This window comes from Vulpes lagopus, chromosome 12 (assembly GCF_018345385.1).
Source record: "Vulpes lagopus strain Blue_001 chromosome 12, ASM1834538v1, whole genome shotgun sequence".
NCBI lineage: Eukaryota > Metazoa > Chordata > Mammalia > Carnivora > Canidae > Vulpes > Vulpes lagopus.
In genome coordinates this window covers 69,935,839-69,963,750 of record NC_054835.1, presented here as the reverse complement: position 1 = coordinate 69,963,750, position 27,912 = coordinate 69,935,839, and the positions used below count along the sequence as shown (strand labels likewise).

The following is a 27,912-nucleotide window of genomic DNA, read 5'->3' as shown; positions in this document are numbered from 1 at the left end:
TGACGCGGCGGAGCCCGGGGGCGTGGGCGGCGAGCTGACGCGCGTGGGGACCGCGCCGCCCCAGCCCACGTGTCCGCCAGATTTAAAACTTGGCGGCGGAGCCCCGCGAGCCGCGCGTCCGGGACCCGGAGGCACTGCCAGGGCCCCGCGTGCCGCGCTGAGCCCCGAGATGCCCGCAGCGGCCGCGATGCCCGCGCCGCCCCCGCCGCCGCCGCTGCTGCTGCTGCTGCTGCTCGCCTGCTGCGCGGGCACCTGCCCAGGTGAGCGCCCGCGCCCGCGCCCGCCGTCCTGGCGCCTTCCCCGGGCCACCTGCCTCGCTCTCTTCCTCCCTTTCTGCTGTCGGCTTGGGGGGGGGGGGGGGCTCCCGGCTTCCCGCCTTCGACGACCCTCGCGCGGCGCCGCGCCCCGGCCCCAGGCCCCGCAGGTCCCGCGCAACTGGCTCCCGGGCCCCCCTCACGCGCGGGACGGCCCTGGCCCGCGGACCCGGGAAAACTCGAGCGAACCAACAGGCCGAAAATTAAAGTGCGTTCCCTTTCGTTGCAACCACTAGCCGGATTGAGGGCTACAGCCAAAGTGGACCCGGTACCTGCTGATCACCTGGCGCTGCTGCCGGGGCCTTGGGGGAGCGCCGCTCTCCTCGAGCGAGGGAGCTCCTGTTGCGCCCAGATAGCCCCGCGCGACGGAACAGGCCCCCGCCTGGCCCTTTAGGGGGACGGGGGTGCGCTCGGTGCCTTTTGAGGTTCTGACGCACCAGGTCAGGAAACAGAACGGAGACTTTCTTTTTGTCACAGAGTTGGAGAGGCAAGTGCGCAAGCCGGGCTTTCAGTCAGTGCCCAGCGAAAGCCGGTGAAGGCAGATGCCATCTGATAAAATAGGGATTTCCAGTGCTTGGCTCAGAGAAAGAACTGGAAAAAGCAAAAGCGAGGTCCGGGAGGGATGTCTGCAGCTTGGGAGACGAGGTAGAAGGAAGCCCAGCATGTTCCAGCGGGGAGATCACTCCCCTATTCCCCAAAGATTACCTGGAGGGATCCATCCTTTGCCCCCCACCTCTGATCCAGGGTCCCCTCCAGGGCCAGCCACTATCCTGCCAAGACTGAATCTTCTAACTCCACAGCAGGTTCCCTTAGCTTCCCTCTGCCCTCCTGGCAGTGAGGCAGAGGTGCGCAGACCATGTCATCACTGTTGAGAGCACTGGGGACTTGAAACCATAACTGCAGGAGCCTTTCAGAGCTTGCAGGCCAGCCCTCAATTAGAGGTGGAGAAACTGAAGCTATTCTTCTTTTCCAATATATTTATTTTTATTGCTGTCCTTTTATCATTTTTGGTTCTTTGGCCCCTTTCCTGGGGGCATTGGAGAAGGAGGTGGGGAGGAGCTCTCCTGCTTGCAAAATGAGGTCATTTGGCTATGGAATCTTAGCAGTCCGAAGCTAGACCTAAACCCTCTCCATCACAAAGTAGTGTTAATATTTTAATTTTTTTTAATATTTTAATGTTTTAAATTTGTTTTTGGTAGAATTAGGATGGCAGTCTTTATCTACCTTGTTAAAGAAGAAGATGATTATAGTTTTAAAAGTGTCCTTTTCTCTGTATAGCAAATGTACTTGCTATACGTGTTACATGCTATATGCTTACAGTGATATTTGGATCGGTGGGAGATAACTGCTTTTTTGAGAAATGGGGGAATTTTCAGGCTGCTGGTGATTAAGCAGAAACTGTAGAAGGCCTTTTTTTTTTTTTTTTTTTTTTTTTTTTTTGGCAAAAGACAAGTCTTGGGTTTTATGTTGAGAAAGAATGTTTCTGCTGGCTGACCAATCATCTCATAAACATTCCCAGTATTTCTCAAGCAAACGGACAAGATGCCTTTTCCACTGCACAGAAACCCCCTGGACTATCATTTTGTATCTTTTTCCCCTTTAGACCTGCTCTTGATATTGAAAAAAAATAATTTTATCTCTCTAAAGATGTGAGGGAGAGGGGAATGAGTGAACATAGTATCATCTTCCCTAGTCCTGAGTCCCTAAAAATGGCATTGGAGGGGAAGCATGACATACATAATCAAAACGGGGAGATAATCTACGAAGATTAATCATTATGCAGGATGTAACTGGATGTATCTAAAAACAACAAAACAAATGTCACAAAGCCGTAGGAATATAAAATAGTGTCAAAAAGTGGAGTATCCTTGGCAAAATGAGTTAGCAGAGCATGCAACAGCAGTGAGAAGATAAAGAGCCAGTCACAAGTCTGGTGGATGGAAACAGTTTACAATTCAAAGAACATCATTAAAAGAAAGAAAGAAATTTTCTAAAAGAGGGAACATTTTGGATAACTGCAACAAACCTTGATTTGGCTTGTGACAGTAAGTGATCAAAGTGCCCAAGACTAAATTAAGAAGGGTTTTTTCCTACTCAGACCCTTGCTCATTGAATATGTCTTAAAATTCAGACTCCTGCTCATTGACTATGTCTTAAAATTCAGTCAGTAGTAACAATTTCTCACTTTGGAACCCTACACTAGCTAAGTGCTAGCAACAAGGAAAGAAAATTAGCACCACTTTTAGAATAATTAAGTCTGGGGATGCTGGGTGGCTCAGCGGTTGAGTGGTTGAGCGCGTCTGCCTTTGGCTGAGGGTGTGATCCTGGGATCCCAGATTGGGTCCTCCCCCCCCTCAGCATTGGGCTCCCTACAGGGAGCCTGCTTCTCCCTCTGCCTGTGTCTTTGCCTCTGTGTGTGTGTGTGTGTCTCTCATGAATAAATAAATAAAATCTTTAAGAAAAGTAATTATCTCTGTTTTTCAGAGAAAGACAGGTACTATATGATCTGACTTGTATATGGAATCTAAAAAACCCCAGCAAAACAAAATCAAACCAAGCATGTGGATACAGAGAACAGAATAGGGGTTCACAGAGGTAGGAGGTGGAGGTTTGAAAAGGGTAAAGGGAGTCAAAAGGTACAAACTTCCATTTATAAAATAAATAAGCCATGAGGATGTAATGTAAAGCATGGTGACTACATGGTGTATTTGAAAGCTGCTAAGAGTAAATCTTAAAAGTTCTCATCACAAGAAAAAAAAAAACTCTGTAGCTACGTTGGCGATAGATGTTAATGAGACTTATTGTGGTGACCATTTCACAATATATACAAATTTAGGATTGTTATGTTGTGCAGCTGCAACTAGCATAATGTATGTCGGTTATACCCCAATCTAAAGGTCAGTTCTTCTTTCTCTTACAGATGGTGTATTTGCAGATGCAAAAGTTGTCTATCCGTATTATTTGCATTAGTTAGACTGTACACTATAAGACTAAAGGTTTCACTTTACTAGACAGTATATAAGTATCTTAAAGCTGATCAAAAACAGTGCAGTTTTTGTAATCTACGAGATAACGGCACTTTGACTATACTTAAGAAAGTATCTAGTACTACTATTTGACTATATAAAGCCCTACCTAGGGTATCTTGGGGGGAAAAATCACATCAACTTTGGTTAACGAGTACACAAAGGGAAGAAAAATATTTCCTTTTTATGTTTGGGTCTGGTACTCGGATATTAGTGAGTTTCTATAAATTAAAAACATTTTGAAATTTTGGCTCCTCTAACCTTTTTACCCTGAGACTGTTTACACGTGTTGTGTAAGAACCACAAAGTACCCCTTTTTGATTATATAAGTGCTTGTGACTAAGATATCATGGCAATTTCTGTGTGGCCCATGCAAGCTTGGGATGTGGAAGGAGGCAAGCTCACCAGGAGGCAGCATGGAGCTGGGAGCTTCCACTTTTACCGAAGGGTGGGAGACAGGCAGGTGAAGGAAGAATATAAAATTGTGAGGTGCCTGGGTGGCTCAGTTGGTTAAGCATCTGCTTTTGGCTCAGGTCATGATCCCGTGTTGGGCTCCCTGCTCAGAGGGGAGCCTGCTTCTCCCTCTCCCTCTCCCCCTGCTCATGTTCTCTCTCTCTATCTCTGTCTCAAATAAATAAAATTTAAAACAAAAAGAGTATAAAATTGTATTCTTTAAACAGGAGCTCCTGTCAAAGAGAGATGAACAGTGGTATAGTGAGTGGAGAAATCAGAAGTACATGCTGGTGAAGACTGAATCCAAAGAGTGGAAATCTTTGTGTTTTCCCTTTGCATCTGTACCTGCCTCTGGTTCTGTTCTTTTCCATCAAATCGTGCCCTCGCCTTCCATTCTTCTCCATTCCACCTTCCTATTATTCAGTCTTAGTAACTGCAGATAAGCAGGGCGTCCAAGTTGTAAGGAATGGGCCGATGGCCTTTTAGGTGGTTTTCGAGAGAACATCCATACCCCATTTTGGAAGTGTTCAGACCTGTTAGAGAGAAGCTTGGACCTAAAATGTCTCTTTGAGCTGCTTAGTTGTGTTGAACAAAGAGGTATCCTCCATTTCTTCCTACGATGCAATGCTCTATCCTCCTGGATGTTCAGTGGTATCCAAGAACCAGTAGCATCAGTATCATCAGGGAGCTTGATAGAAAAGCAGACGCTTGGGCTGGTCTCTGACTGCCTGAATTAGAATCTCATTGAGTAAGATCACCAGGTATTTTTTGTTTGTTTTAGAGACTTTATTTATTTATTCATGAGAGACACAGAAAGAGAGGCAGACACATAGGCAGAGGGAGAAGCAGGTTCCCTGTGGGGAGCCTGATGCAAGACTCGATCCCAGGACCCCGGGATCACCACCTGAGCCAAAGACGGATGCTCAACCACTGAGTCACCCAGGTGCCCCAGTTTCCTCATCTTAAAGTGAGAACAGGTATAAGAGCTATTTCAAAAGTCTGTTAAAAGGCTATAATACACTTCAAATGTCCAGGATAGTGCCTGGCATCAATAAATGCTCAGTGTTAGTAGGTGCTATCTTATTTTTAAAAAGTTATTTTCTTTAAGCCTATTCTTTTAAGTATTTAATTTTGCTACATTTGAGATCTTAGAAAAACTTAGTCTTTTATTACAGGACATTTTCTTGATTTTATTAAAGATAAATGTACATAGATAAGAAAATAAATAGTAATCACATTTAATATTAATAAATATTATTTCAGTATTTTTGCTGAAATAATTTACATAGCATGAATTAGAAAATTGAATCTATGGAGAAAATATTATTTTAGTGGATGTAAGCTAGCTAACATTTTATTTCAATAATAATTAAGGGCCTAACAAATAATTATTCTTTAAAAGACCTTTATTGAAATATACTTTATATACAACTCAGTAGGGGTTTTTAAAAAGATTTTATTTAATTATTTTAAAAAGAGAAGGAGAGCACACAAGCAGGAGGAGAAAGAGAGAGATCTCCAGGAGTCTCCACACTGAGTGCAAAGCCCAACTCGGGGCTCAATCCCAGGACTCTGAGATCATGACCTGAGTGAAAACCAAGAGTTGGACAGTTAACCAACTGAACCACCCAGGTGCCCCAACTCAGTGGGTTTTACATAGACTTTAAGAACTGTGCAGCTATGAAACGTCGGGACACCTGCACCCCGATGTTTCTATCAGCAATGGCCACAATAGCCAAACTGTGGAAAGAGCCTCGGTGTCCATCGAAAGATGAAATGGATAAAGAAGATGTGGTTTATGTATACAATGGAATATTACTCAGCAATTAGAAACGACAATTACCCACCATTTGCTTCAACGTGGATGGAACTGGAGGGTATTATGCTGAGTGAAATAAGTCAATCGGAGAAGGACAAACAGTGTATGTTCTCATTCATTTGGGGAATATGAATAATAGTGAAAGGGAATATAAAGGAAGGGAAAAGAAATGTTGGGAAATATCAGGAAGGGAGACAGAACATAAAGACTCCTAACTCGGGGAAACGAACTAGGGGTGGTGGAAGGGGAGGAGGGCGGGTGTTGGAGGGGAATGGGTGACGGACACTGAGGTGGACACTTGATGGGATGAGCACTGGGTGTTTTTCTGTATGTTGGTAAATTGAACACCAATAAAAATTAATAAAAAAAAAAAAGAACTGTGCAGCTATCACAATAATACAATTTTCCACTCCCCCCCCCCAAAAAAAAATCTGTTATGTCCATTTGCAGTCAATCTCCATTCCTACTCCCAGCTGCAGGCAACCACTAATCTTTCTATTATTATAGATTTGCCTTTTCTGGACATTCCGTATAAATGGAATCATATAATCTTGATCTTTTGCATCTGGCTTATTCGATTTAGCATAGTATGTCTGAGATTCCTTTTTGATGAAGTATATATCAGTACTTCATTCCTTTTTATTGCCAAATAGTATTCCATTATGTGCATACACCACCTTTTGTTTATCTCTTATCAAATAACAGATATTTGGATCATTTCCACTCTGAGGCTATTATGATATACTGCTATGCACATTTATGTATACATGTTTTTGTGTAGATGAAAACAAATTCATTCTTAGAGTAATATTTTTGAAATGCTACTAAGGTTTATTTAATAATTATGTATCCTTATACTAAGTCTAATGCTGAAATATCTAGCTGAAATAGGAGGGTAATGATGTACAGTGAAAATGAAAAATGTCATCTGAAACTGAATTATATATAAATGTTTAACTTTAAAAGAAATACTAAAAAAATAAAATAAAATAAAAGAAATAAAAGAAATACTATAAAAGTAACATGTAAGCATAACTTTATTTTTAGGTGCTCCAGTATTATCTCAAGGATTACAGCCTGAACAAGAACCACAGCTGTGGAATGAGGTAAAGAATTGTTCTTATGCAAATTAGTGGAAATTTTACCTTATTTGAAATTATCAAATGAAATAAGATAATTGAGTTTTGAGACAACTATGATTTTACTAACATTCTGATATGATAATATTCGGAATTATTATTCTCTTGAAATGAAGGAAGGAAAATGAAAAGAAACAAAAACAATTACAGTAAATGGTAAAGTAACATGACAGAAATAAGCCCAAATAATAGAGTAATTACAATAATGTGAATGTACCAAAAATAACACTTAAAGACAGAGATCCTCAGATTGGATTTTTTTTTCAGATTGGATTTTTAAAATAAGGATCCAACAATATGTTGTCTATAAAAGTTGCACTAAAAAAAGAAAAAAAGGCTATCCAAAAAGTCTGGGAAAGGACCTACCAAGAAATATGAATTGCAAGAAAATTAGAGTAGTGATCTTAACATCTGATAAAATAGAATTCAAATAAACCATCATAGAAAAGAGGGAACCTTATTTTATGCTTTAATTACATAATGCTCAGTATCTCCATATGCTCAGATCTTAAATTATGCTCAGTGTTTTTATGCTGATAAAAGAACAGGAGAGCAAAAGATATAGCCATTATTAATATGTATTTTTAAAAACTCAAAATTTACTTAATAACTGGTAGAAATCATGGAAAAATAGACCAATGAACAGTTAGAGATTTTAGTACACCTCTCTCAAAACTGATAACATTTAGTACACCTCTCTCATAACTGATAACTGATACAGCAAAGATTTAACCATTCCATTAATAAATTTGAACTATTAGAAATACTTTTTAAAACCTACACTAGATAGTATACACATTCTTTCTGAGTATAATTGGAACATTACACAAAAATAGACCATGTGTGAGGACATAAAGAAAACTTCCGTAAGTTAAAAAGGAAGCATTTTAAATGTTTTCCAATCATAACACAAAAGAATTAGAAATAAACAGCAATGAAAGTACAACTTCAATATCCCATCTGTTTAGAAAATATGCAACATTTTGGTAAATAACCCCAGGCTAAAGAGAAAATTACAAAATGGTGAGAATTAAATCACATAAAAACACTGTAAGTCAAAATGTGGGGGCACCTGGCTGGTTCAGTAGGTAGAGCATGCAACTCTTGACCTCAGGGTCATGAGTTCAAGCCCCATGTGGAGTGTAGTTGAACTAGAAGTGCCTGAGAGTAAATGCCCCCCGTCACTGAGGATACCCCTCAGTTGGTGACCCAAGGGTCACTTATTGCTGAATAAGTACCTTAGCTGCCTCTTCCCTCTATCCCTCTTCAGTTGAGATACCAGATGTATTCTGCATTGGTTCCTAGAGTTCCCCAGACAGACTGATCCCAGTTATCCATGGTGGTAATCTACTTTGAAAACATCCTCTTTACTGGATTCCTTCTCTTTCCTCTCTGTCTTCATTATCCTACCAGCGCTTCTTGGGTCATCTCTCGAATAATCTAGTCATATCCACATCACTATCTCAAGGTCTGTTTCTGGGAGAACCCAAACAAAGGCAGAAATGCACAACTTACAATGAAAGCAACATTAAAAATCAGAGGGGAAAGCACAGATAGTTTGGCAAGTGAAGGCTGAGAAACTGGCTCGCTGTATAGAGAAAAATAAAACTAACACCTCATTGAACATTTTGCAATGTATATAAATATCAAATCACTATGTTGTGCACCTGAAACTAATATATGCCAATTATTTTTCAATAAAAAACTAACAAGTGGGCTCCAAGTGGATTAAAGATCTAAATACAAATGGTAAATGCTAGTTAATAGAATCTATCTTTTCTATTAGGAAAATATCTTTGTGAGCTTGGAGGAGGGAATGACTTCTAAAACAAAATTTCAAATATAGATCATAAGGCCAAAAAGATGATAGATTGAATTACATTAAAAGTAAATATTTCTATCAAAAAGACTATATTTAAAAAGTAAGAGCCTTTGAAAGATGTTGGCTACATATAAGACTGACAAAGGATTAATTTCTAGAATCTCTAAGATACTCTATCAAACCAATTGGATAAAAGATAGAAATCCAAGGTAAAAGTAGTCAAAGACAGAACAATTTACAAAGAAGAAACCTGAAGACCAACAAGTATATAAAGAGAGGCTCAGATTCATTAGTAAAAAAAGAAATGAAAATTAAGACAACAACAACAAAGTGTCACTCTCTACCCATTAGACTAGCAAAAAATTGGAATCTAGGTAATGGCAAGAGTTGGCAAGAACGTGGAATGTACAAATCTCACACTTTGCTGGTGAGAGTGTAAACTGGAGCTATCTGGAAAGCAACCTAGATATCCCCATAATCTAGCATTCCCCCTCCTGGGTATATAGCTCAAAAATATCCTCCTTTAGAGCCATAAGTGGAAAACAGATACAAGGAGGTGGATTACAGCTTTGCTTATATTAAAATAGAACTGGAGGAAACCCAGCTCTCTATCATTGGGGAGTGGGTAGGCAACAGTCATATGGTAGGCGCATTATAGAGTATTCTATAGCAGTTAGGAGCAACAAACTAGATGTCCCCAGTAATGTGGATAGACCTCAAAATATAGTTTTGAGTGAAAAAAAGTAAGAAAATGCCATACATGCACACCAAATAGCAATACAAATTTTACAAGAACATAAATAAAAGGGAAATACACATCAAATACATTAAGAAGAGTTGCCATGGAATGGGAAGGGAGGATGGAATAGGAATAGGAAACTGAAACATAAAGAATAAATAAATAAAGCGAGTTCAGTGATGATCATAAACTATGAGCTGAGGAGAATATTCTGTGTACCTAAGCCACCCCAAACAAAATACATAAAGGAAGAGGTAAGTTGGAAAGTAAGTGCCAAGTACTACACAAGTTCTAATAACATAGAAATTCATAAAGTTTATGATAAGGTTCTCTGCCTTGGTCATCTATCAAAATACATGCTAGAGGCAGATAAACAAGATGAAGAATAATTCAGACAACAGACATTAACGTATAATACAGAAACATTTATTTTAGCTTGAAATTATATTTCTGTGGAAAATCTTTGAAAAAATATTTTAGATGATAACATTGGGGAAAAAACAGTGTTTTAAAATACTACGTTCTTTTACAGAAGAAGATACTAAGGTACTAGAACATGTACTTTTCTCCTGGAGGTTTTAGAAATTACTGAGCTATTCAGACACTAGAAACACATTTTTTCAAACCTTATACAGAGATCTAACCATTTTCAAGCAGATTCATCAGTGGACTCTACAGAGTTCTCAAAAGCAATTAGTGGCGTTTAAAACCATTAGGGCCACAAGCTGAGTAAACTGAACAAATGCTTATCCAAATGGAAAGTGGGTGAACAATGTTGCTGTGCCTTTTAAAGGAAAAAGAACAAAGACTGCAAAGCTTTGCAATTATCTCCCAATTTGATTAATTGGCATTTTTCTTATTCTGCTACTTTTATTCAAACAATATGAATGCACTAATTCATTAGCCCTTAGGTTCAAGGATTCACTATTTTTGGACACAGCCACCTCGCCCAGGCAGGCAGCTTAGTCTGCAGGTGGACAGCTTTGCCTTGGAGCATGTGATATCTTCAGATACCTAAGTACCACAAAAGTGTTATGGGAGGAATCTGTTCCTCTAACCATCCTGAAGCAAACTAAGCAAACTAAGTGGAGGTGATATATTGAAGCATTGATCACAATTCACAGCTTTAGAAAGGTATCTTTTTGCCTTTCAAACCCCCTCAATTGACTTTTAATTTTCTCTCCATAAGTTCAATGCAATTTAATTAAAGAATATTTATTGAACATTTATTCCGGGCAAATTAGATATGGCATAGCCCCTGTCCTCAAGAAGTTTATCCCTGTATGCATGTGTGTGTATCTTTGCAGTCATGATTCTAGATTTGTATGGCGTGGAAAAGGGGCAGGTGGGTAGACACAGGGATGAGTGGAATAAAAAATTCCCTAAATATTTGTGACATATAGAGGACATGAGAGGCTCTATGGGGATAAAAAGGAGAGAGACATGAAGACTTTGGTCTTCTTCGTTATTCTCTAAATTAGAGAATCGTATATTATAGTACATGTTTAACTTGGAAGCAATAAGGAGCATGAGGACTTATGACCAAAGAGTATGATTATTCCCTCTTTGGTATAGTGTAAGAATGGAAACTAAATTAAACTGATCAACAAAGAATTCTGAGATGTCATGCCATAAACAGGACTCAACTTAAATCATCCCAGACAAGAATCAGTACTGTTTTTTTCCAGCCCCATTTTAAAAGGCCACCAAAGAAATAAATGCCATAAACTACTCCAGACATCCAGCTTTAGTGCTTAACTTTGCAGCAGTTTTTTAATGATTAATATAAATCTCCTATACTACAGTTTGAAGTCTTTCCGTTTTTCTCTTTAAGATAAAGACTGAGAACAGCTGTTAACTGTTCAATAAACTTTTTTAGTCTGTAAAGATTTCTTTCTCTCAACCACAACAGCTGATATTCCCTGCTTCTAACTATTGCCATTACAAAAACACAATATTTTATTGTATCACCACCTCCTTTTTCATAAAGACCAGTTGATATCACATTTTGTTTACACAATTTAAAATGCTCCTTAGTAATACAAAACACAGGTGATTCCCTGAACATCTATTTCATGATAACATACATTCATGTTATAAGTCAGATACACAGTATCTCCATTTATTTTTTTTATTTAAATCCAACTGGCCAACATATAGTGCATCATTAGTTTCAGATGTAGTTTTCAATAACTCATCAGTTGCGTATAACACCCAGTGCTCATCACATCATGTGCTCTTCTTAATGCCCATCACCCAGTTACCCCCATCTCCCTCCCCTCCAGTAACTCTGTTTCTTTCTTAGAGCTAAGTGTCTTCCATGGTTTGTCTTCCTCTCTGATTTTTCCCATTCAGTTTCCCCTCCATTTAGATTTCCATCATATATTCTATCTTATATTGTCATTAATCTTCAAAAGGAAATTAGATATTAATACGTGAATCCCACTGAATGAAGAAGGGCATCACATTACCTTTGATGCAGCCACAACTACAATCCACACAATTTCACACACCCACCAGGAATACAGGTATCATGAAGTGATTAGAGAATAGAAATACATGAAAATTTGCTAGTTACAAATGTCAGATAGGGTCAGTATAAAAAGCATGTTGTAATTAACTATATCTGTCCAAAATTCCATCTCCATTATTTTTTGAAGCATACTAGCAAGTACAGTATCTAAGCGTTTAACTCATATTTCCTATAATATTTCCTGTATTACTCATATTCCCTATAATATTCCCTGTATTACTCATATTCCCTGTAATATTCTGACTTAATGTCTGAAAAGAGTGACTGACTTACTGCTTTCTACTGTGAATTGTGACATCTACTGACATTTGATGTTTCATGACATACTTTTCTAAATTTTTATGTCTGTAAAGTTATTTTCCTTTATGCACTCCCTGGTGTTTTCTAAGGTGTATTTTTTTTAAACAAAGGTCTTCCCCCTTTCGTTACATTTCTAGGGTTCGAATCTAGGGTGACTTTGGGGATACTGAGTAATGATTGAATTCCAGTTAAAGGCTTTACCACTTTCTTGATATGTTATGGTTTCTCTCCTGCATGATATCTATGATGATGAGTAGTAAATTGTGAGCTCCAGTGAGAGACTTGCTACATTCTTTATATTTGTAAGGTTTGCCCTCAATGTGAACTCTGTAATGATGAGTAAGGGTTGAGAAGTCCTTAAAGAATTTACCATATTCTTTACATTGACAAAGTTTCTCTTCAGTATGAATTCCATGATATTGAATAAGGTTTCAGCACTGAATAAAGGGCTTCCAAATTCTTTGTTTGTAAAATTTCTCTCCAATATAAATTCTCTGATATTGAGTCAGGGATTAGCATCATTGAAAAGCTTGCCACAGGGATGCCTGGGTGACTCAGCGATTGAGCATCTGCCTTCTGCTCAGGGTGTGATCTCAGGTCCGCAGATCAAGTCTCTCGTATCAGGCTTCCTGCAAGGAGCCTGCTTCTCCCTCTGTCTATGTCTCTGCCTCTCTCTGTGTGTCTCTCATGAATAAATAAATAAAATCTTTTTAAAAAGGTGTTCTGAGAAAAATACTGATATAAAAAATAAATGAAATCTTGCCACATTCTTTAACTGGCAATCAAGCCTTACTCAACATCACAGAATTCAGAAATCTATAAACTTGACAAATGTAGGGCGATACTTAACCATCCATAGTGCTCAATAAGTATCAGTATCGATCATCAGGAAGACCTTTACATGTGTAGTAAAATTAGAAAGGCCTTTACATAGGAGTCAAACATAAAAAAACTACAAAGCCTGTAGGGGAAGGGAAGGAAAAATAAAATAAGAGGGAAACAGAGAAGGAAGCAAACCAGAAGAGACTCCTAACTCTAGGAAACAAACTGAGGGCCTGTGGAGGGGAGAAGGGTGGGGAATAGGGTAACGGGTTGGGCATGAAAGAGGACACGTGATGTGATGAGCACTGGGTGTCATATGCAACTGATGAATCTCTTAATTCTACTTCTGAAACTAATAATACATTATATGTTAATTAAATTGAATTTAAATTTAAAAATTTAAAAACCTACCAGAGGCCTTTGTAATGGAAAGAGAATAGATCAATGCAGTGAACCTGAGAAAAAGTTTAAGCAAGGCTCAAATGGTAATAAACATCTGAGGACTCACTTTCCAGAGAACTGTTATAAATAAAATAAATGTGTGAGGGTCTTTTCTGAAAGCTCAGACATTATTATACATATGAGTGTTCATATTGGAGAGAATCTTTAGACATGTAATGAATGTAAGAAAGCTTTTTCCTCTGGTCAGAGAATTCATGTTGGAAAAACCCACGTAGATGTAATAAATCTGGGAAAGTCTTTAGTCAGTCATCAAGTCTAAATAGACAGAAGACAATGTAAACTGGAGAGAAAACTTACAAATGTGGGGAATCTGGCGAGGCTCTTAAGTGGCCCCCCTTACTCAACATCACAGAATTCAAGCTGGAGGGAAAGCTTACAAATGTAAAGAGTGTGGCTCTTTATTGATTCCCCAGTAAACCTTCACTGAAATAGAACCTTTTCCTAATGCTGGTTCCTTGCTGGGGAACTGATAGACTGCCACTGATAAAGAATTTTTCCTAAAAAAAAAAATAATAATAATTTTTCCTGTGTGCTACTTATCAGTTTTGCACCTTTGCTATTATCATGTTAACTTAGTTGATGTGATTCGATTTATGTCATAAAGAACCACATGATAACAGGGTGCTCCTTGATTTTGAGGCCATTCTTTCTGTTTCCGAATTGTAACTGGCATTTTTTTATTTTCTACAGATAAGGGATGCATGTTCCGCTTTCCTGTCCCTTGACTATCAGCCTCAGGTAATTCCAGTTGGCGGTGTTTTGTAGTGACTTAAGTAGGTGTCGCTCCATTTCTCCCTGTGGACCTGTCATTACTTTATGGACTCATTAAAACATGTCAACACATTAGAAATGATTACATCATCTGCAGGTAATAATCAGTGCTATGAGTTTATGTTGTAAGGTCATGCTGGGGCCTTTATCTCTAAGTGAAATAGATTTGCAGGTAATATGCACATATTTTGGAAATGAAAATGCTAATTTCAAAATCAAATTCTGTGTTAGATTAAAAATAATGTGTCTGTTGCTGCATTTGGAGGCTAATATCCCCTCCCTCAATTGAGTTTGAAACCCATGGAGAGAGAAACATGGAGTCAGACTCAGAGATCAAGTATCATTGCAACTGAAAAGTCAATTTATAAATGTGGCCTTCGATCTGATGCCAAGTGTGTCTGCTAAAACTACTCCCAGAATGAAACTGGGGTTGCACAGTGATTCAAAGCCTCCCCGCCAGTCAGGTTTTCTGGCACCGGGCAGACACCCGACAAGAACAGCCAGCCAGAAAGCTGGTTCCCTGGGAAGAAAGGGCTGAATGGAGCATTCCCAGTTTCCTCCTCCCAGTCATCCATCAGGTGAGCCTGTCCTCTTCCCACAGGCAAGGGTTCAGAGAGGGTTGGGGAGTGAGGGGTGCGAGTCCAGCTCCTGTAGGTGGAAGTGGGAGGAGCTGAAAATAAGCGTGTCCTCCTTACACCATCTCAACTGGGTGCTGCTGCTTTCTATCTGCAGCTCTATTTCCCAGGTAACTTCAGAGTGTTGCCTTTCTTCACCAGTATCACTAGTGTCCCGGATGCAGAGGAGATTCTCAGGAGAGGATCTTGGCTCAAGTTCTTTCAGAGCAATCAGTGGTGTGCATGGGGCATAACCCCTCTGTGGTCTGGCTGAGGTGCCATGCTATGCCAAGGTCATAGTGTCCTTCCAGAGTGCCATCATGTAAGAAGCAGCCTTGTGCAGTGGCTGTTTTCTCCTGCCTCAACCCATTCCCCATCTGCAGACGAGTATGTGCAGGGAGCTAGTGGCATTAGATGGAAAAGCAAGACCAGGATCACACTACATGACATTTATGAATGACATTTCAAATTGCTCAAGGAGTACTGATGGATATATGACATGGGCTGGATGTTAATCAGTGTGTAAGCTTCTGCATTGATTTTAAATTCAGAAACACCCTCAGAATCATTTTATGTCTTCAGTACTAAAAGGATGAATTTAAAACACTCCCTAGACACCAGGAAGCTAAATGAAGCTTTTACTGGATTTGGAGACTGTGCACCTTTGGATGAGAGCTTCGTAAATTTACCATGGAATTGTTTATGTTTACTGATACAATTTTTAAAATTCACTACTTTTTGCATGAACTATAATTGTATTATTCATGTGATTATCTGAACGGGGCTTCAGAACACTTTTAACCAAATAGAAAAGAAGGGATCTTCAAGGTCCACAAATAAAAAATAAAATCTTAAAAACCTAGTGTGAGAAAAATCCTTGAAGAATAGTGGTAGCTCAGAGAATAATGGCTTTATGAGAAGAGTGGCCGGAGAAAATGCAATTTGTTTTGAAACTTTTTTCCGTCAAACTTCAGTCTTGTTGCCAAGCCTCATCTGGCTTCAAAACTACGTTCTCAGGAGACACTGAATTTATTCTTCTGCGTGTTAAGAGACACATGACATCACTAGATATTTTCTTTTTATTGTTTTGTGTTTTACAGCATTTCTAGATAGGCCATAAAAGGAGGCTTCAGGAATGTGTTTCCAGATTTTTATGGGGTGACCTATGTACCCAACCCTGAAGGGAAAAAGTGGGAAGGAACGGACCAGTGGTACTCTTTCCCTCATCCAACCCCCAGCCATAGGCTTAACAGTCAATGCCAGGGAAACCCACGAATGCCTGCAGGTCAGATGGCCGAGCTCCCAGGCCACACTGGACCAACTACGAGCCACATGTGGTATCGAGCAACCCACGGTCTTTTGGAACCTCACTCCCTTTACACACGAGAAGAACTCTTGCTGTCCTGTGTCTCTCACAGCTGTGTTTTAAGGACAGAATATGAATTAGGTGTATGGAAGTGTTTTTGCAGTATATTGAAGCACTTCGTAAATGTGAACCATTTCATCTTATTCCTAAATATCCCCACAGTCTGCATAGCAGGCAAACAAATGGAAGAGAACAAAGCAGACCTCTAGGGTGAGAATATCGGTGGCCCCCAAACAATCCTTTATGGCATGTCTTCTAAATTAGGAGTAACTACAGTTGTAAATCCAGCTTTACAGGCCACACATTCTTTCAGGCTATTATTGTTAACTAATTGCTATGTACCTGGCACTGTGCTAAGAGCTCTACCTACGTTTAATCCTTCCAAGAACTCTCTGCAGCGATGTTGTCATCCCCGATTTATAGCTGAAGAAACTGAAGGTTAGAGACTTTAGGTAACCAGCCCAAGATGACACAGCTGAGGAGCAGAAATGGAACTTGCGGTGCTTTAGGGTTGCAGGCTGCTCAGCTCCATAGCCTGTGTTTTTATCTGCTAATTATATTGTTCCCCCCAGCCCCTTTCCAGCTCCTCAGCGCTTCTAATGTGCATTTATTAAGTAATCAATTGTTCATGGTACTAGTGTGCTGAGTTCTGTGCAAAGCAGGTTTCGCCCCTGCTTGTCCATTTGTGTTGCTCCTCACCACACCCAGCTGGCTCCTAACCACAGGGAGCCCTGCCCTATTTTTCTGTGCTCAGATGCTTTGTAAAACCTGATCCCGGGGTGTGCAGTCAGCAGCCTGGCAGGGTGGTAACTCAGATGAGGTGCACCGTATGCTCCTTCTTCCCCCTCCAACTCCCATTGTTTGCGAGCAATTGCAGGATTTTCAAATTAGCCAATAATGAGTAATATTCAGCGAGGCTCACAGCTTTGGCACGTAGATTCAGACTTTGCTACAAGCTGGGAAGAATAATCCCTCTTTTTGGCACCGTTCTCCTTTCTCTCAGTCATAGAATTTCGTGAACACTTAGCAAGCCCTGAGAATCTGTATCTGGACCACAGTGCAAGCCTGAATCCTTGCATATGTACAGTGTATAACATTCTCCCCCACTGCTTGGAAGGAGGGTTTTACTTGTAGGAGCCAAGTTTTTGTCATGGGAGAAACCAAGGGATTCCTGCAGAGTTTTAATGGGACACAAGAAGGATTCTATTCTGGGCATTTGGAATATCCTTGCGCTTCTAACATTCAGCAGTTCTATCTTCTACACAAATGTAAAAGCAGAAGCTGGGCCTATGAACCTTCTTCTTTTCACTAGGCACCCAATGCATTGGAGGAGCTTTGCATCACAATTATGGGGACTCTACCAAAGCCCCAGGTAAGGCTGAAATAGTGTTTTATTTGTAGGCAAAAATAAAAACATAAAAAATTGCCCAGTGATGCCTGGGAATTCCTTCCGGAAGAAAATATGCCCCATTTAGGAAGCATGTCATGAAGAGCCAGGAGAGCATAAGTCAATTTGGGATAAGAAACAGATACTTCAGCTTTTCAGTTGTCTGGGAATTCAGTGTCAACCATAACGGAGTTTACAGTCATCTAATTGGAAAATTATATGCCTTCCTCATAAGATGTGTTCTAGTTCTGATGAGAGAAACTTGGAGTCATTTTGGCTTTTTCTCTTCCTAACTTATACTATAATTGGAGAACAGATGTGTCTCAGCTTAGAGGTTAGAACATTGTGCTTTGTTAGAGAGGAGGACGTTAAAAATATGAAAAAAGCAAACTATATTGTCAACACCACTGTGAAAATTATATTCTTACTGGGGCACCTGGGTGGCTCAGTCGGTTAAGTGTCAGACTCTTGATTTCAGCTCAGGTCATGATCTCAGGGTCAGGGGATCAAGCCCCTAGTTGGGCTCTGCGCTGGGTGTAGAGCCTGCTTAAGATTCTCTCTCGCCCTCTGCCCGTCCTGCCCCTTCCTCATGCTCCCTAAAAAAGAAAGAAAATTAATTTCCCATTTTACCACTGTTGAACTATTAGGATGTTTCCAATTTTATTGTTTATTTACTTAAAAACAATATTTAATTAATTCCTCATTTATTTTTAGAGCAATATGTGCCTAACCAATTTCAGTCTTATATTTTATATATAACATATGTGTCATGTTTTTAAAAATTATATATAATTTATAATATTATAAATTTTACCCTACATATACTATAGTATATGATTATAATACACTATAATAATATGGTAAGATAGTGTTTTATATTATATATTATAATTTTATAATATGTTATATATAATATGATTTTTCTCTTTTTTCCAACAGGAAACTGATGAAAAAGATAATACCAAAAGGGTAAGGTGATTTCCATAAATATATACACTAAAAAAATAGTAAAAGAAACCAATAGCCACCTATAGTAAATCTCACTACTTTTTTTTTTTACAGTTTTTATTTCATTATTCGAAGACACGGAAGTTGGGCAATTCAAATGTTGTGGTAAGTTGTAGAATTACTTCTTATTAGGAATCACTAGTATTTTTCTTCAATCTGTTTTTGCAGTTTACCTAATACAGCTAGATCAGGATTCATGTTTTTTTCTTTAAAAGTTTATATGTGGATAAACAAATGGAATTCAATATTTATTACACGTTTCTTTTATATCTTCCCAGCTACATGTACATTAAGTTTATTCATTCATTCAACAATTATTTACCGAGTATCTATTATGTGCCAAGCACAATTCTAGGTACTAGAAATATAGCAGTAAATAAAATAGAAAATTCAAAAAAGAAATCCCTCCTGTCATGAAATTTACATTCTAGATATAAAAAAAAATAAAGCATATGATCAAGTAAAATATCCTGTTTTAGATACCAATTAGTACAAGGAAAAAAACAGATTTATCCAAAGTCATTTTAAGAATGATTTTAAAAGATGACTGCCAAAAATGTCATTAAATATAACTAGAAATATCCACTTCTATTCCTCAGATCTCCTTATTTGTAATTAGGCTTTTAATGTGAGAATTTACTAAGATTAGCCAGACACCAGTAACGTGAATTCAGTTTACTTCTAAATTGTGTGGTTTTAGTGGTAGTTTTTCTTTTTATATGAATGGATTTTTTAAAAAGCTATTCTGGTGCTTCAATCTGGAATGCTTAGTAATTATTCGACTGTAGTATTCCTTCTCTGCTTGTGAGTCACTTCCATGGACCAATTTAGGGAATGAGGAGCATAGTGTATTTTAAACATGTGTGTACCTGCGAAAAGATAACTGTGATCTAAAGTCAGTTTTTAAATGTTTATCCTGGTGAATATTCTTATGTCTCAGGAGATGCATGGTGGGTTATACTGGCTTTAAACCAGATACAAATTGAACTGGTTAACAGATAACCGTTACATAAGGCTTAAAGTAATCCATTTGATAAATGAATCAAATATCTGTGAGAAAGTTCAATTCAAGCCCTGCCTTTAAAATGAAACTGTATCAGGTAACCACATGTCTCAAGTGTACTTTCATTTTCTTCTGCTTGACATCTTTACATTTTGAGAAGATATACCTAAGTCACATTTTTTTCACTATCGATGACACATTTGTCACTTTTTTGTGTCCCCTGTTGTCTTGTTCCATACGTTCAGTTTTAAACAAAATACATATTCTATGAAGGAGACTACTAGATGCGTGTACGGGGATAATGTCCCAGACAAACATTTTTGTAGTGGAAAAACCGATCCTCACAGAGTTGGCTTCGTCTGTCCACACCGTTTTGCATAAGTCTGGAAGCAGCAGCTTTTTGCCTCTCGGAGATGCAGGCGGATGATTTCCTCGCCGGCAGCTGCTGATGGAGCCGAGGCCCTAAGAATAGTGTTTCTTCAGCATAATGACAAGGAGCCTAGTGCGGAGCTACCACATTTTATTCAGTCTCATGGCTTAGTCCCCACATTCTTTGGAGCGCTCTCAACGGGCTACCTTACATAACACATCCTTCTTGTCCCTTTTTGGGGGCTGGAGCAAGTAGAGGGGGTCAAACCAAAACCAAAACTAAACAAATAGGAGACCGTCTTTATGCCCAATGCTGAGAAGCTTCTGTGCTCATCACGTGTGTGTATTCATGTCTCTCAGTCGTCTGTCCTGCATCCGTTACTGCAGCTTGTCCCTCAACTGCATGAGAGAAGAATGAAGAGATTCAGACTGGACGTATGTAACACAAACTGCATGCTTGCCTTGCCGCTCTCTGTGGGGCCGTTAATTCCCAGTGCTGGGGATTTATAAGACGCTCTTTTTCAGGATAAGCCCGACATAAACGCCCTGTGGAAGAGCATGTGTTTGCGGAAGTGTTTCCCCTGAGGAACACTGTGCCTCCTCCCCGTATTTCTGTCCCTTTGGATTCAAGCTGGGGGCAGTTGAGGGAAGCTGGGGTGACATTCCCTTCCAAGGGTCGTGGCCCTCCCAGTGAGGACTATGCTTAGTTTAAGGAAAGGAAAGGGCAGAGGGCCCAGTCCTTAGGTGGGGCCTGGAGAAAAGATGAAGGACAATTTCCCGCCCCTCACCACACAGGTTGGCAGTTGGCTAGGATGGTAAGCTTTCTATCCAAGTATTAAAATGTTAGCAAGAGTAAGGCTCATGAAGTATATATATCCGAATATATATACATATATCTGATAAATATATGAGAAACTAAATGCAGGCATTTGGGGTTTTGCACAATTAAACAAAAATATGGCCCGAATCCAGTATCTACGTTGAAGAGGAATACAATGGAGTTTGAACATGTTTTTGGCTAGAGATTGTGGAGTCTTTATTGTCATTTAAAAAAAAACGTTTAACTCTTTCAATGATGAAAGATTCTAGGTATTATTTTGAAGTGAATGCCTTACATTATTGTCATGCATTTATCGTTTTAAGTCTTCTATTACCTCAGTTTATTCTTTTGGCGGCTCTGTTAGGATTTATACAAGTATTGGTGTCTCCAGGTTACTAAAAGGAAAACAACTCAGAATAGAGATGTTTCCCAAGATTGTGCTAGTAAGTGAGATTAGAGATTACAGCAGAGTTTTCTGACTTCTAGTCTAGGCAAATATTTTTTTTCACTATGCTGTCTTTTTGTTGTCTAATCTGGGATACTTCTATGATTTCTTCAGAGGCATTGAGGTAACCTCTACACTCAACATGGGGCTCAAGAACTTACAACCCTGAAATCAAGAGTCGCGTACTCTACCAACTGAGCCAGCCAGGCGCCTCACTTCTATTATTTTATTGTTAGATTTTTCCCTTAATTTAAGTACCATGTTAATTTTGTTCTTAAAATACTACCAAAAGTCCTCAAGTACTTTTAAAAATGCATATGGTTTAGGCAAATAAATTCCTCAAAATTTATTTTTATGGTCACTATTTCCTTCCTAAATTCTTCACATTCTTAAACTAAGCTTCCATCAGGGAAGACAAAATCTGCTGCCTACTTGAATAAGAAATATAAGAGGATGGGCACCTGGGTGGCTCAGTGGTTGAGCCTTTGGCTCTGGTTGTGGTCCCAGGGTCCTAGAATCAAATCCCATTATCAGGCTCCCCCTAGGGAGCCTGCTTCTCCCTCTGCCTATGTCTCTGCCTCTCTGTGTCTCTTATTTATAAATAAAATCTTTAAAAAAAAGAAAAGAAAAGAAAGGAAATATAAGAACTGTAGTAGTCTCTTAAAAGTTAGGATTTCCAGTATGAAAAAAAAAAAATAAAATCCATTGTCAACAAACTTCCTAGAAGTAATATATGCTTGTTTGAATTAACTTTTACTTTCTGAAGACTGCTTGACTCATAAATTGTATAAGATTTCAATTTAAAGATCCAGTTTCTTAAAATACACCTACAAATTATTACTTTACTATATCACTTCAGTATCATTGTTTACCAGAGCTAAACCCTCAGTATTATGACCAGTTTGATACTTTGTCTGAATGTTCCACCTTAAGTGAGACTTTATTTCCAGAAAACTAGCTGAATACGGGACCTCTGACTTAGCAATATATACTGTTGAACAATTAACTCCTAAAAGTCTTTTTCAACAAGCCAAGCAAGTTTCATACGAACTGATGCATAGAAAAAATTTTAATAGAGTGTTAGCTTTGCTGGGCCTAAGTTACCTAATTTTAAAACAGATTTTTGATAGTGAAATGTTTTGTGTTCTTAAAGAAAATGAGTTTTCAGATCTTAGTGCATTTGAACATTTTTTCCTAAATGTTGTTTGCTAGACATCCTTACTTCCATCCCCACATCTTTTTTATCTCTACTTCCCAAATTCTTTCTCCAATAAGGCTAAAAGGATCTGTATGTTTAGGGCTTGTAAGTTTTAAAATTTGACATTATTTAAGTTACATTTTTCCCTGCCCTTTTTTTTTTCTGTTTAATATAACACACATAACTTTTCTTACATAAGCATAGAAATATATAGTGTCCATGTGTCCATTTAAAAATATTAAATAGGGGCTCAGTCGGTTAAGTGTCTGCCTTCAGCTCAGGTCATGATCCCGGGGTCCTGGGAGTGAGCCCTGCATTGGGCTCTCTGCTCAGTGGAGAGCCTGTTTACCCTCTCTCCCTCTGCCCCCCTCCCCCTGCTCGTGCTCTCTTTGTCTCTCACTTTTGCTCATTTTATCTCAAATAAATAAATAAAATATTTAAAATAATTAAGAATAAAATATTAAATAATTTGAGGACTGTATAGTCAGGATGAGAAGTAGATATAAAATATTGAGAATTTAAGGTATGTTTGTTGTAAGGCAAAGATTTCAAAGGGTTTTTTTTAGATTTATTTGTTTATTTAGGTAATCTCTATACCCAATGTGAGGCTTGAACTCATGACCCTGAGATCAGGAGTCACATAGTCTTCCAACTGAGCCAATCAGGCACCCCAAATTAATATGGGATTTCAGAATTGTAATGGATGTCAGAGCCAATTCTTAGAATTAAAAAAATACGATTATACTTATGGAATAATTTTAAAAGGCCTTAATGACAAATTTCATAGTGATTGCCATTCTGATATTTCTATAAGAAGTAGTTGTTGAAAATAGGAAGCTACAAGAACCTATTTTATGGAAACCATAAAACGTTTTTACAAGAAAAGAAGCACTTCAAAATATACCTATTATGAAAAACTGGTTTGTTCGTATTTGGTATTTTTTTTCATTATCATTTCTGTGAATATGATTATATTGAGAATATCAACTCAAGTCTCATTGAATAAATATAGGTTACCAAAGTTGTCCTTCAATTTCAATTTTGATTCCTATAGAAATATAGTGTATCTTAGCTCTGACACAATTCTATATTTTTCCCTGTTCGTGTGTTAGCACATACAATATGTATTTTAAAGAAACTATTTCATTGTAACAAAATGCTGAGAGGAAATTTTAAATCTAGTTAATCTATGAACTGTCATTTTCATTCTACTTACTAATGAATATACATACAACTGACAAACTTCCTAGATGCTGTTATGTTGATAAGGAAATTATTTTATTATTTTATTTAAAAAATTTTTTAAAGTAATCTCTACCCCCAAAATGGCACTCAAACTCAATGACTCTGAGATCAAGAGTTGCATTCTCCTCCGACTGAGCCAGCCAGATGCCCCTAGGAAATTATTTTAAAATACAACATTCTGGTGATACTGCTAGGTGAAAATTCCCCAAGTATACATTCAAAGATTACTCATTGATGGGAATTGTATACTCAAGTCCTTGATTCCTTCCTTGTTTAATTATGGTAGTTGAAAATCTTGGAGCTTCTCTAAGAATTCACTAAGAATTTGCACTTACTTTTACTGTTAGTTGATCTGCAATGGCTTCATTTTCTCTTCCAGGAAGAATTCCAAGGTCCTATCGCAAGCCAAGTTCGAAGACAGTTTTTGTTCAGGGTATGAAAGTCCTGTATTTTTAAAAAATCACTCAACGTTAAAATTGAAAAATACTCTGAGTGTGCATTTATTTACATGAAGTTTTTAAGTTTGTTTGTACATATTTAAGTTTATTTATAGATTTAGAGTCAGAGATTCACTTCTTCCTCCACCGTATTGTTTTAATATTACGGTATCTCTGACCTTTTCTCTAATCCACTCATGTTTGTAAATGCCCCAAATGACATTCACCTAGTAAACACTTTAGTTCTATGAAATTTCATGCGCAGGTAATGAATGTCTTAAAGATGCATTACTCTTTAAGTTCCAAAGAATCATTTACTAAGTATTTGCTTCAGGAGACTGGAAGAGTTATGACTATTTTCATAAGTTTTAAAAAAGAAAAAGAATCAACTATACTAGAGGCTGTAAGTAGACAAAACTTTGTAATTACATTTTGCATTTTGTATGTCCAAATTGTGTACGAAATGTGTTTCTTTCTAAGCAGCCTCACTTTCTAAAATGTTTGTATCCGTACTATATTACCAGAAATTTTTTATACACTCATTTAGCAACTATTTTTTTAATTTCTACTGGTGCTGGGCAGTGTTGCAAAGGCTAGAAGTATACAGATAGATAGGATTCCATTCTTAGGCTCTAAGAGTTCACAGCTTAAAGCAGAAAACATAAATAAACAAATACAAAATACTGTGTTACATACACCCTCAAACCAGGGGCTGTGGTTTCTAAAAGAAAGGCACTGAGCTCAGGCCAGAGAGTGGAAGAGGTCCAGAGAAGGTTTTAAGGGTTGAATTTGAAGAATCAGCAGGAATTAGCCAGTGAAATAGTTAACTGAGGAATTTCAACTTTATTGTTTGGCTAAGAAGAGCCCTATGTTAAGATTTGCATTTTGGAAACTAATTCTAACAACAAGTTGGAGAATGGATGGAAGAGCAAAACTAGATAAAAGAAATAATAACTCCCATCGAAATCATTAGGTTGCTTTGTATGAAAATTAATTTCATTAATCCTGATTTATTTCTTATTTATTATTTTCTAGCCACGCAACGGAAGGAGGTCAGAAGGTTACATTTAAAACGGTATGTACTTCCCAATTCAATCCAGTTTGAAAATTTCTGTCATTTTCAGATATTCACAAATTAAACTAAGCTCAGTATATTCCTATCACTTGATTGCCTGTGTACATTAATATTGTCTATACATATTACCATTATAGGGGCAGTGGGGGGCTTATATCATGGAAAACATCAGTATTTTAGAGCCAGATTTGCCTTGCCCATGTCATGTGTTCCTCAGACTATGCCACAAGAGTCCCATTGGTTTTATAGACATTGGCCTGCCTTATCATTTATTGGGCAAGTAATATGTCAGGGATTGTGTCCTTCTCGTGGTAATCAGTGTCCACAATAATGGGCCAGAACTTACAGACTGAATGTATTTCTGCCTCCCAAGTAACCTGTATTTGAAGATTCCTTATAAGAGCTGTGGTTTACCACTTCTAAAGAACTAAGAAAATGTGGGAAGATATGAGAACATGACTTCTACTTTGGGACTCACAGAGTTTCCACAGCAAGGCTGGAGATATAGTAGATGCATGGCTGACCCTACATATTTAATAATATGTTAATCCTGATATCTTATTGGGCTGTGAATTTTGAAATATATGTCTAGAACCCCAAATGCAGATTGATAAATCTATACCACACAAATAAGAGTATATTCTATTAATGTTATATGATCATAAATGCAGACTCTATGCTTAACATATTTTTGTAGATTTTTTCATATCACTACCTCAACCCTTAAATACATAGTTAGCTTAAGAATATTAAAATTCTTAGTATTTTCTCATAGAAACAAAAATCAAAGAGCACTATTTCTAACTAATGAAGAAAATACCAAAAATTATACAATATCTAGAAAATAAAGAGATAATAAATAAATGGTTCAACATTAGGAGGAACTGAGAACAAAAAGATAATGGAAAATAAAAATAAAATAACATAACATAATTAGCCTACCCTAATTAAGAAAAAAAAGAGATATACAAACACACATATATATGTTTGAATACATATATTTAAACATAAAAATATATAAACATACAAATGAAAATAAGGAAATTAAAACAGATATAGAAAAAATGGAAATCCTAAGACAGTACTTTGCAAATCTCTGTGTCTATCAGTTTGAAAATCTGGATAAAATGGAGGATTGTCTAGTAAAGTAGGTACTACCAAAATGGACATCAGAAGAAATAAAAAAAAATAATCCTCTGAATAGAATAATAGCCATGGGGAAAAAAAAAGGAAAACATTACCTAGAACTAGACCTATAGACTGAAAAAAAAGTACTAGACCAATAGACTGAATTTTTACAGCTCAGAGATGGAAGAAAATCTCAAAGTATTTTTTATGAAGCCAGAAAATACTAATACCAAAACCTTATAAAAGTGATATAAGAAAGGAAACTGTAGGTCAATTCTGTTTATAAATATCAATGCAAAGATGTTAAAGAAATAATAAATTGTATTCAGCAGCATATTTTTAAAATTACGTAACTCCATAGAAGTGAAGTTTGTTCCAGCAGCTCAGGATGGTTCAACATTAGGAGGAACTAAGGACAGAAGGACAATGGAAAAGAAGCTATCTTTTATACTATTACAAATGTAGAGACATTTACAAAAGTGGACAAAAAACAGCTTAACACTAGATGAAAAAAATGTCTGTGCTTGTAACACCAAACCAAGTGGTAGAGTGCTCACAAATGTGAAATGGAATTTAATCTGTGACTTTTGTTAATTTAGTAAAACTTTCTCTCTGATTGAGGGAAATATCTTTATTTGGATGGTTTTCAAGATTGAGGCTTACACAGACTAACTCACTCAGGATTTCATTTTATTTTGTCAATTGTGAAATGGTTCAATAATCATTTTTTTCTTTGTTTTTCTCATCTGATTATCTGAGGTCTTACTCTGTCCTGATGACTTATATTTACTTGGAAAATGGTTAGACATAAAATAGGATGATTTAATTGCAGATATAAAAGGAAATAAATGCATGAGGAGTAACTGCAACTTTTGAAATATTTTATTCATAGATCTTATTGGCATCAATGAATTCTAGGAAACCACTTTTATATAGTTAAATACTGTAAAATTTTGGAAAATATGGACATATAAAATAAGTGTTCTATCGGGGAGAGATGAATAGCTGAAAATATACAGACTGAAGAATAGCTGAGAAATATCTCTGATGTCAGTTTTATCATACATGGAGAAATATTTATAGGAATGTCTATATACCAACATTACATATGAACCTTCACATACTTACTTACACTTGACTCTAACTTTAATTTTTCTTTTTATACAGGATACCAACTATTTTCTGCAGAAGCGGCACCAGGGAATGCAAAATGTTGACATTCTGTTTTCTTCTCAGAAATGATCCTTGCTAAACTTACCATGTTTGAGAATCCATGTGTTGTAAACATTCCCAATAAAAGCTGGTTGAGATTATAAATGCTTAATTTGTTGACGGTTTTAAAAGCATCTTAAGGGATCCCTGGGTGGCGCAGCGGTTTGGCGCCTGCCTTTGGCCCAGGGCGCGATCCTGGAGACTCGGGATCGAATCCCACGTCAGGCTCCCGGTGCATGGAGCCTGCTTCGTCCTCTGCCTGTGTCTCTGCCTCTCTCTCTCACTGTGTGCCTATCATAAATAAATAAAAAATAAAAATAAAAAAAAAATAAAAGCATCTTAAAATATTTTTTCTTATATAATAAAGCTGTAAATAATGATGTTCCTTAGATCCCTGTAGCTTTC

General features: G+C 37.7%; 1 protein-coding gene across 1 annotated transcript; it reads left to right on the top strand.

The window, feature by feature from the left end:
• NMU (neuromedin U) lies at positions 1–27,755 on the top strand. Its single transcript, XM_041726664.1, has 10 exons — positions 1–260; positions 6,660–6,718; positions 14,120–14,167; positions 17,493–17,552; positions 18,507–18,536; positions 18,630–18,680; positions 20,308–20,382; positions 24,035–24,088; positions 25,128–25,167; positions 27,463–27,755. Exons 1-9 carry the CDS (start codon positions 170–172, stop codon positions 25,161–25,163), a joined length of 504 nt encoding a protein of 167 aa, XP_041582598.1. The 5' UTR covers positions 1–169; the 3' UTR covers positions 25,164–25,167; positions 27,463–27,755.
• Positions 27,756–27,912: the final 157 nt, after the last annotated feature.